Source organism: Stegastes partitus, unplaced genomic scaffold, assembly GCF_000690725.1.
Source record: "Stegastes partitus isolate 25-593 unplaced genomic scaffold, Stegastes_partitus-1.0.2 Scaffold153, whole genome shotgun sequence".
Lineage (NCBI taxonomy): Eukaryota > Metazoa > Chordata > Actinopteri > Pomacentridae > Stegastes > Stegastes partitus.
In genome coordinates, this window is record NW_007577884.1 from 707,605 (window position 1) to 718,250 (window position 10,646).

General features: G+C 44.9%; 1 protein-coding gene across 1 annotated transcript in view; it reads right to left on the reverse strand.

The window, feature by feature from the left end:
* Positions 1–10,646, reverse strand: part of LOC103355479 (spermatogenesis-associated protein 16) — a 47,211-nt gene that overhangs the window by 21,775 nt on the left and 14,790 nt on the right. Inside the window, exon 3 of the mRNA XM_008279302.1 lies at positions 4,307–4,396. Within this exon, the coding sequence (XP_008277524.1) occupies positions 4,307–4,396 (90 nt within the window). The remainder of the gene's footprint in view (positions 1–4,306; positions 4,397–10,646) is intronic.

Genomic DNA, 10,646 nt, shown 5'->3' on the forward strand with positions numbered 1-10,646 from the left:
GCATTCTAAGTTTTGCTCTGAGCTAAACTAATAAGGGAAGCACCACTTAGCTGAGTTCTGAAAGCCTCGTGTTTGAGGCGTCGGTCGCACCGGCAAAGGGACGGATGCTCTATAAAGCGCCGTTTGAAATCACCGTCTTCAAAGCAGATAAATTTCCTCCTCTGTGCTATCAGTGACAGCATCAAATGTTGTTCTACCAAGGGTTTAAGATTAAACAGCGATCAGGCTCTTTGGAGTTGTGAGCATTGTTGTTGTTGCTGCTCTGCCGTGTGTGTGATTGTGTTTCGGCTTTGTGGTGATATTTGTATGTGAGAGAGCAGCTCGGTGAGGAGACAGAGACAAAAACGTAGCCTCAGAAATGGCTTCTAACCTGCTCGCAGTCCCAAAGTTAAGCAGCACGGCGATAGATCAACGCAGCCTGCTTCACTGAGCCTCCTTTTTAAAGCCTAATAAACATTTTTATGCTAATTTAAATGCATCTGCTGGCTGGGGAGTGATTAAAATAAAATGACTTATTTACATTTTAAGCATTATTCCATCTTCGCTGCACATTCGCTCAGACTGTTTGGTTTGCTCTTGTTGATAAAATCCCCAAAGTGGCAGGAGATTGACGCGCCGGCAGATGTGGCTCGGAGACATCAATTCTCAGCGCAAAGTCTGAGACACACTTTCCACCAAATAAGCCACAACGAGCCCATCTGAATGAACCGCCCTCCTGTTTGCGGTTCTGCCTTTGGCACCAGAATACCTCTCTGATGAGCAAAACGGATTTCAGCCTCATTCCCAGACTGTGTGAGTGTGGAGCAGCCAGTATCCCTGGTTTGGTTTGACTGTCGGGACTAAACAGGTGATGCTGGAAACCCGTGTGTGTCCCTTTAAGCTCAGCCTGACTTTGTTTTTTGTTTTTTTTACGTTTTTTTTTCATCCCACTGTCCACTTTTTTCAGGATGTGACAGAACTCATCCCTCAGTGAAGCTAATCAGGGGTGAGATGGTGGGTGTGCGGAGGAGGTGGATGCTGACGGAGAGGTTTGGACAGATGGACAGACAGACAGGCTGTGCTCTGTCAGCACAGTCTGACCTGATGAGAAGGGACAGAAGAATGGAAGGGCAGAATGGGAGAAGGAAACCAAGTGGAGGGAGAGAAGACGAAGAACCAACCGTTTCCTATTAGCTCTCCTACACACACACACACACACACACACACATACACACACACACACACACTCTCTGGCAGTTTAATCTTTTGCTCTTTCCCCCTCTTGTCATTTGTTTGTGTCTCTGGTATCTCAACTGAATGGAGAGGCAAAAGTAGAAGCTCATATTTTGATGAGGTATTATTTGATTCCGGTACCACTGATAGTTCTGGAGAACCAGCTGAGAGCGACGACGACAGAGAGACTGAGGAAGTGATGAAGTGATTCTGAGGCTGTTCAGCTCCTGAAGACACTGAAGAAGACGACTTTAGTGGTTTTAGTGCAGGAGGAAGATGAAGATAGCCATCAGTGACTTTTCCTGGTAGCTGCTGGAGTTTTATTTCCTTAACCAGCCGTGTTACAGGAAGTGTTCGGAAAAAAGCCTCTACGGTACGTATCTGTGTATGTTACCGCTACGCATTTAATTAAAGGTTTAAAAATAAATACCTCATGTTCCAACGTGGACACCTGCAGCTTAGAGACCAGAGCAGCCTGTATATGTACACACCTGGTTTTCTTTTCAAAGTTAGTGGGTGGAGCTTATATTCAGGTGCCTCAATAGTCTGACAATTACGGTAATTAAAAATGAAAAGGTGTGGAAGGTCGTTAAATAGACGTGTTAGTGTTCTACGTCCTATTGAGGGATCCTGCAGAAACACATGCTGCAGCTCTCGGTGAGCAGAAGTTCTCTGTTGCTCAGAAAATCTCTCCTTTACAAGCTAAACAACGTGTTGCAGCGCTGCACAAAAATCTTACATTCACTGATGTAATGTGTCTGTTTGCAAAGTTATCTGAGGTTACCGGTTCTTGGAGGAGAAAGATTTACGAGCTAAATTTATCTGCAGTCTGCTGAGAGTGAGACAAGAGGCTGCAACAAAACAACTGATACGAATGACAAAGACGCCGACATTTATTAAAAGCTCCGGAGATGTGACGCTATCGGTGATGTGGATGACTGTCCAACTCACTCCCAAGGAGCTCTTCTTTTTGTTCCTATCAAAAGGGAACGATTAAGTCCTGAGATTAACGGCAGCAGTTCATCTAAATCTTCCTGTTAAAGACTTATCACTGTACCGTGATAACTTCTCCACTCAAACCCAGACAGTGAACGATGCTGCAGTCGAGCCAATACTGGGTCTAAATGAGTCGCTGCTCCGCCGTGGACAGATCGGCTATCTGTGGTGCTGCAGGACCAACGAGGGGAGAGCGGTTCTGTCCAAACAGCCACAGTTCAGGAATGATAACTGGATTTACGGAGGAGAGCCGCGCGTAAACAAACAAACAGCATCTTTTGCACTAAGCTCCCGATAGATGAGAGCATCACCTGTCGCCATGTGACACGAGGAAGAAGCTCTGAGAAGATCCAACAGTCCAACCGACAAGAACCACAGCATCGGTCGTGTTCAACTGAAATTAATGCAAATCAGATTTGAAAAGCTGCAGTTATGTGTGTGCAGAGCTGACGTATGAGATTTGTTGAGTGTAATCTCATCCCAGCAGGGAGGTGGCGCTATAACCCCGCCTCAGGGGGAGGGACACTCACAGCATGTTGGGATGCAGGTGGACCTTTTTAAAATGCCATAAGAACCGTGAAGGCTGCAGCGCTACCAGGCGGTGTCGGCTTTATTGTGAACCTGCCAGAGAGCTGAAATCAGGGTCCGATGTGACACCAGTCGTCCACTGCTATGCTTCTCCAACAGCGGCTCTATTAGTGGCAGCAGAAACCCACGTGTATGACCAGAACAGAACCTGTTGGTTCCTACAGCTGGTGCTCTAGTTACATGTAGTGTTTCCTCTTTGTTGGTCTCTACTCGTCTCCCTCAGCACGTCTTCTCCTCCAGACACTCAGCAGCTGCTGGACTGTTGGACACGTGATGGTTTGTGTTGTCTGAGTTGTGAACCACGATATACGCAGATTATCTGACTTTGTTTGTGAAAGCATCGCTAAATTCTTCCCTAAACACTTTTGTTACCAATATGAGCATCTTGCAGTCCTAAGTTTCCCGTCCAGGCTTTTCTTCTGCTCTTATCTACGTCACCATGCTAGCGGTTTGCATAACGCCTGCTGCAGCTAGTTTGAGACGCCTCGCCGTCCGCCATCATTTCCTCACTGGAGCTGCTCTGCTCAGCCAGCATCTCTCTACCTGTACTTACAGAACAAAGTGGTGCCTCCATGTCCAGCAGGAGAAGAATGTGTTCATGTTGTAGTCGACCCTCAGAACAGAACCACCAGCCTGTCCATGTGCATCAAATGGGCTCCCAGTGGCTGTTTGGCTGCTTGTCCACTTTTATGGGATTTCTGAGCACAGTTTTAATTTTTTAACTTCCACACCTGCTAATTATTGGTGTTTTCTGGCTCTTCCATGGCAGCGGATGTGGACCTGTGTCGTCTGTCTTCACTCCTGCATGTGATGCATCAGTAGGACAGATTCAGACGCTAATAAACCTCATCAACGTACATGCTCACTGCGTTTCAAGGCCCTACTCCAGGGTGCTAACGTTAACTGGGATCAATGGGCCTCTGGAATGCTTTTAAAAAAACAAAACAAGAAAACGATGATGCTGCGTGTACATATCGGTCAGTGGTCACCAGTGACATCCATCAGTTGTGCGAAACCACTTCTATGATCATTTATGAATAAACCAAACCGTAAAAAGATAATCTTCACTCATACGGAGCACTGGTGGTCACATTTGACTTCTAATGTCTAAACATTAATAGTCTCCTGATTTATTGGTGAAGGACCACACATATAATCGTACTTTCTGTTGCAGGCATCAGCAGCCCGCTCACTGATGCTTTTGATTTTATTTTTTTAACTTCATTCAGACTTAACCTGTTTAGATTCTGGAAACATTTTGTAAAGACCAGAGTTTAGTCAATAAAAGGAAGCCACATCTGACTGTTGCTGCTGATGTGACTTCAGAACCGACCACATGTGGGAGAATTAAAGTTTGTCACATCAACAGTGTCGACGCCCACACAGCTCCAGCCCAAGGACACTGATGATAATAAACAATGATAGAATACTGCAGGTAGACTCAACACACACACACACACACACACACACACACACACACACACACACACACACACACACACACACTTACTTTGCTGCCAGCCAGGGTCTGTGCAGCATCCTGTAGACGACGGCCTGCCGCAGATGGTTCTGGAAGTGGCTCGGGTTCAGCTGGATGCTCCTGATTCACCACAAACACACATACAGAGACAGAAACAGTTCATGTTCACCAGCCTTATACCACCTGATACCTGCTAAACTGTCAGACTGACCGCTCACACTGGTCTTAAGCTGAATGTCATATCTGAGCAACAACAAAATGCATTTTAATGTTGTGTTTAATGAAGATCTAACTCATGATGAAACCCTCTACCTGCTCCCATCTGAATGCTACTGGCTGTAATGTCTCAGACTTTAAAGACGGATGCTGATAACACACGACACTGAGCTCTGTGTTAAACTTGTCATGTGTTCCTTCTGCTGGATTACAGAGAGCACTGAGGTGGCACATGGTTATAAAAACATGCAGCTCTTTTAGTAACAAGCACCGTATGCTTAAGCAAGGTTTCCCGGTTTTCTTGCTTTTTCATTTGTTTTCGTGCAGCGATCTGAATGGAATCACCAGTTAGAATCCACAAACTTTGATTTAACTTGTATAATATAACATTTCTGGTTTTCAAGATTCTAACAACTTTATTCATTCCCAGAGTGCAGTTCAGTGTATATATAGGTATCATATGGCTGGGTTAGTGAAGATGAACCGATGTATTTCCATTCCTGCACCTTCATATGAATGCATTTAATACATTACAGTCATGCAGTAAAGTGTCAGACTCTCTGTTTCATGCAGTGTGCTGGTCACACAGGCTAATGCTAACTGTGATAGCACAGCCACTGGTGTACAGGTGAGCAGGATCAGGTTGTGTTGCATCCTGCTGCTGACTCAGCACACAGCAGTTCCCCTTAGAACAGTAGCGTGTAAAACTAGACATATTGGTTTGGCTTGTTAGCATGCTAGCATTAGCAGTAGACACTAGAGCAGCCCAGGATGATGGATAACAGGGATGTCATTGGTGTGCCAGCCTGGTGCTAAAGAGAAGGGAAGGATTCATCCAGATCATTACAGGTCATCCCGAGTGTGGATGAAGTCTCATGCAAATATATCAGAAACTGTCTTCATCACCTAGAACCTGACAATGGTGCCCTCAGAACAGTCGTGGTGATCCAGGTACTTTCACTGTGTTGTACTCTTTGTAGTGTAGATTTAAGTTTGAATGGATGATGAAACGGACTTTTTTGCCCACCTGTCTCCACCCAGTACCGATCTGAAGGCAGATGTCACAGCTTCAGATCTTCGTGGGTAGAAGAGCTCACATGGATTTGGGCAGTTTATCCCGCTCTTCTGGGCAGGTCCTCTCAAGCTCTGTCAGATTTGATAGGAAGCATCTGCAAACTACCGTCTTCAGGTCGCTCCACAGAGGTGCTTTGGGTTCAGGTGGGGACAGACACAGACTAGAGCCAGTCCAGGGTTATCTTGTTTGTTTCAGGTCATTGTTATGCTGAAACGTCAACTATCGTCTGATTCTCAGCTTGCTGAGGTCCTAAAGCTCATTAGCGTAGCTGATGCATTCGTTGCCACCTCTTTGACTGAAGCTTTTCTTTCTTGCTCATTTGATTCAGCTGCTAACTCTGCAAAGAGTCCCAGAGTTCCTCTGAGGCCTCTGTCCTCCTGGGCTCACTCAGAGCTTTAGGAAATGTTTTACACCTTGTGCCCTGATGTATGCTTTGCAACAATTTTGTGCTGAAGGTCCACAGAGGGCTCCTCGGAGTTTATTGCCTGGTTTTTGTTGTGACATGCAGTAAGAATTGTGAGGCCTCCAGGATTACTGAAGCAGGATGAACCTGATAACAGTGTGGAGCAGCTCCACAAAGTCCACAAACAGTCCCAGTGTGTTCGTCAGTGACCAAAAGGTTTTTGTTTTTAATTCATTAGTTTCTGTTAATCTGTTTCTGTGTAATCTTTGTCATTATTAGTAGTTAGAGAAGCTGCTACTGGTCGCAGTGCGTAGAATAAGCTGAGAAACTCATTCGTATTTATATGAAGCCAAAAACACGTGAATAATGAAAAGACTTGCTGACCGAGTCCCTGACTTTAGAGAATAAATGTTTGACAGCACCAACAGCTTTCCTGATCCTCACATGAGTTCATGAAGTCCTCACTCCAAGCTTTCCCCAGTTTGCTAGAACATCACACACACTTGTTCTGTGTGTGATACTGGGCGACAAAGTAAATGGAGAGGAAGAGAGGAGCAAATATAGGTGAGATGAGAGCGAGGAGGGAGGAGATAAGAGACTGAACACAGGAGTCAGAGTGCAAAGCAACACGTTTAGAATGCAGCTGAGAAACTGTTTTGTGCTTCAGCTCAGAGATATGAGCCTGTGATCAGCGGCCAAACAGCCTCACACCAAAACGCTGTTTTCTGCTTTTTTAAACAACCTGTTGAATCACTTATCAGCGACTAAAACGTGTAGAGCGCCGGCATAAAGGTCCACAGAGTCACGTACAGACACGACGTCAGGTTTAAACGCTGAGCAATGAGAGGAGTTTGGAGCCGCTGGTGTTCCTCATGGTAGCACGTTACTGAGCAAGAAGGTCTTTGGTCAGCGGGGCGACCGACAACACAACGGTCCCTCTAACAGCTTCACAGGTCCGCTGCAAACTCACAAAACCTGCTGGAAGCAAAACCATCTCAGCAGCGCTTTATCAGCTGGACCAGCAGCTCCATGGAAGCACTGAATGAAGAATGAACGCAGTGGAACACAGATCAGAAGCTGCTCCAGACACTGAGTGGACGTCTAAGCCTTCAGCACCACGCTGACCTGAAGCAAACAGCCGAGAAACCACTGGAGGGCCTTCAGGACTCGTCTCCACAGTTTGAGTGCTGCAGGACGAGCCCAGAATGAAGGAACATCTGTGGAGAGAGCTGAAGATGGCAGCTCCCAGATGTTTGTGATCAGCTGTGACAGAGCTTGACAGGCTCTGCCCAGATCCAGGTGTGGGAAGCCTGTAGAGACGTATCCAGGACAACTCAAAGCTGTCTGCAAAGACCAGAATGAAGAGTCTGAATGCTTCATTATGGGAGAGAATTCAGTTTAATGAATTTACAAAAATAAAGATGTTTTCACTTCTGTTGAGTGACAGAGAACAGGCCGGTTTGATTCCTATAAAATGAAGTCCACAGAACAATAAAGTGCACAAAACTGTACCTGTGTGTATGTGTATGTGTGTATGTGTGTGTATGTGTGTACGTGTGTGTATGTGTGTGTATGTGTGTGTGTGTATGTGTGTGTATGTGTGTACGTGTGTGTATATGTGTGTATGTGTGTGTGTGTATGTGTGTATTCTTGGTAGATTTGTTGACACTATAGAAGATGTATTATTGTTTTTACACCAGAGAAGATGAATTTTATCAGAAAACATGGTCTTTATAGGAAACATTGAAACAGTGAGTTTTAGATTTAAGTCATCGAGCAGTCCGGAGGTCTGAACGCTGTGTGACGTATTCAGGATGTCTGATAACATCAATATTGGCATAAAAATGTCACATCTGTCAGTATCGTTATCGGGGTTTTTTTGCCTATAATGGAAACTGATGATGTGACGCCTGGATTTCGCCGGCGCACAAACGATGACGACATCAAACAGCGTCGTGAAGCGTGAGAACAAGTGCGGCTGCAGTAACAGACATATATCAGCATCAGCTGATATCGGAATCAGAAATTGAGAATTGGACAATATCAGCGTATGGGATCACAGCATCGACCCAAAAGTCAGCAGCAGGCGGCTGCATGTGCTCCTCAAGTCGCACANTTGAATCACTTATCAGCGACTAAAACGTGTAGAGCGCCGGCACAAAGGTCCACAGAGTCACGTACAGACACGACGTCAGGTTTAAACGCTGAGCAGCAGCATTCGCTATCATTTCAATATTCATCTTTAGATTTGAATGTCAGCGGATCTCTGAGGTCCCCACAAATCAAAAAATATATTTTCAAATCAACTGTTTACCACAAAGTATGTAAATACCAACAGAGTGTAACCCAACTTATTTCCTGAATTTTAATAAATGTTGTCGAACTTTTGAATATGATATATTATTTAAGTATGGAAAAAATACAAATAAAATAAAGCTTTAAATTATGTTTAATATTATTTCAATATTAAAATTTTAAAAATTAGGGCAAATTATTGATTTAAAATTAAATTGAAATTTTAAAAAAAGTTTTTTAAAATTAATTAATTCATGACATTTTCTTATTTCTAATGTCATGTCTTGTCTTTCAGAAGACTTGTGCCTGCTGAATGTTTGATTGTCACAAGACACTCAGAACACAACATTTCTACTGAGTGAAAGTAAATTTAACAGTTATTGTGTCAGGGACTAAAACGCACCCATAACCGAGCAAAGTTTTAGTTTGTTTGTTTTTTTGTTTTTGCAGAAAGTGAAATGCTTTTCAAACAGCCACTTTCCAAAGATGCCAAACTTTGTGCTTCTGCAAACTGAATGAGCAGGAGACAGACAGACATGAAGAGGAGGAGGAGAGTAGAGCAGCGACAATGAAAACATGGCAGCATGCACTAAAACCTGCAGACATCAGAAGAAACCGGGCCGAGGACCGAGAACCAGGCAGCTGCAGCCAAACACTGTCATCCCAAACAACCACACTTCAGACATGTGCAGAGCCAACATCTGTGTTCCAGTGCTCCCTCCACCTCTCTGCTCCGACCAGAGGAGGAACTGAGGAACACCACCTGTCCCAGTCTGGGGCTAAAAAGGTAAAGAAACAACAAAACAGCCAGGAGGGGTTCTGTAAGCACATCACGACACCTCTGCACTTGTTAGCCAGTCGTTCTAGCGCTGTCTTGTGTCCAGTCTGACGGCATCTGGATCGACTAGAACTGGACATCTGCATGTGAATGCAGTCGATCCACCACTAAAGCTGTTACTGAACAACTACCAAAATACCAAAACACCCTCTTGTTTCAGTACCTGATGAGGTTCTGAGTGTTGAATCACCTCCGGTCCAACCTGCACATCACAGGCTGCTGCCGTAACCCAGTCATCAGGCTGAACAGAACCGGTCTTAAAACACAGCAAATGTTTAACAGTGTGACGTGAGTAAAACAGCAGGTTTTGCTCGCTGGCGTCATAAACTCTGTTCCCTGTCCTGAACCATGAATGTGAGTGTGGAGCTCCAGGAGCATCTGCTGATGAAGATGATCTGAGGAGAAAATCAGCTCCTGCATCATTGATGTTGCTTTGGTTTTTCATTTCCTGTGTTTCATACCTCTGTACCTTTTACTAGCCGATGCTTTCAGCTCTAAGTGTTGCTTACGGGGGATATTGTCCCTGACGTGTGCAGCTTTGGAGCACGGTGCAGTAAATATAGGATACAGCTTATGGATTTAACTCTGAAATAGTAGTTTTATTTCTTACTAAGGATCTTTTTTTTTAAGCCAATTAACAACATTTTAAATGACCCAATCCGATCTTTTCTACACTTTTCAGAACACGGCTTTTTTTGATATCCACAAACTAATATCTCGACTTTTTAAAACACTGAGATTAAAAGCTGATTTAAATATTCAGGCTGCACCGAAAAATCCGGCTTTCATCAGGATCAGCAGCCTGGTGCTGGATCAGTGAGAAACATGCTGGTACCACCAGTGGACTCACATGTCCTGCCGACGGCTGGAAACCCCAAAGACCAGCAAAGATCTAAGTCTGGAACAAGTGGGTCACATATATGAAGCTCAATTTTTAAAAAAAAGTCGGATATCAAGGCTGTGGGATTGTCCAGATGGAGGTCCAGATACGAGGAGGGCTTGATGCTGGAAGGCTCATTAGTTGTTCATTATTGTTCATAGTTGTTATAATAACTAGTAGGGCTGGTCCCAGTAGAACTTTCTGCTCTCTGGATATTCAGGCCCAGTTAATGATGAATATCAGAACATTGGGTGCGGTCGGGGGACACTTCCACCCCGGGGCAGCGCTCTGACGGGGTGGAAGTGTCCAGAACACACAGACAGTACTTGGCTGCTGATGCTAGTTTAGTTAGCGCTCACACTTCTGTTTCCTCCATCGGTGGCGGCGGGGGAGTGGCAGATACGCTCCACCGGTCCTGGACTCAGCGAGGACTTTTAAATCCGACCAAACAGGGAACAAGTGGGTGGAAGTCCAGAACCGACTCAGGACTCCGTTCTTTCCTTCTGTACCCTTCAGCTGACTTTGGAGAAGCTGAAGTTTCTTTTGGTGAAATGAGAGGAGTTTGGACCCGCTGGTGTTCCTCATGGTAGCACGTTACTGAGCAAGAAGGTCTTTGGTCAGCAGGGCGACCGACAACACAACGGTCCCTCTAACAGCTTCACA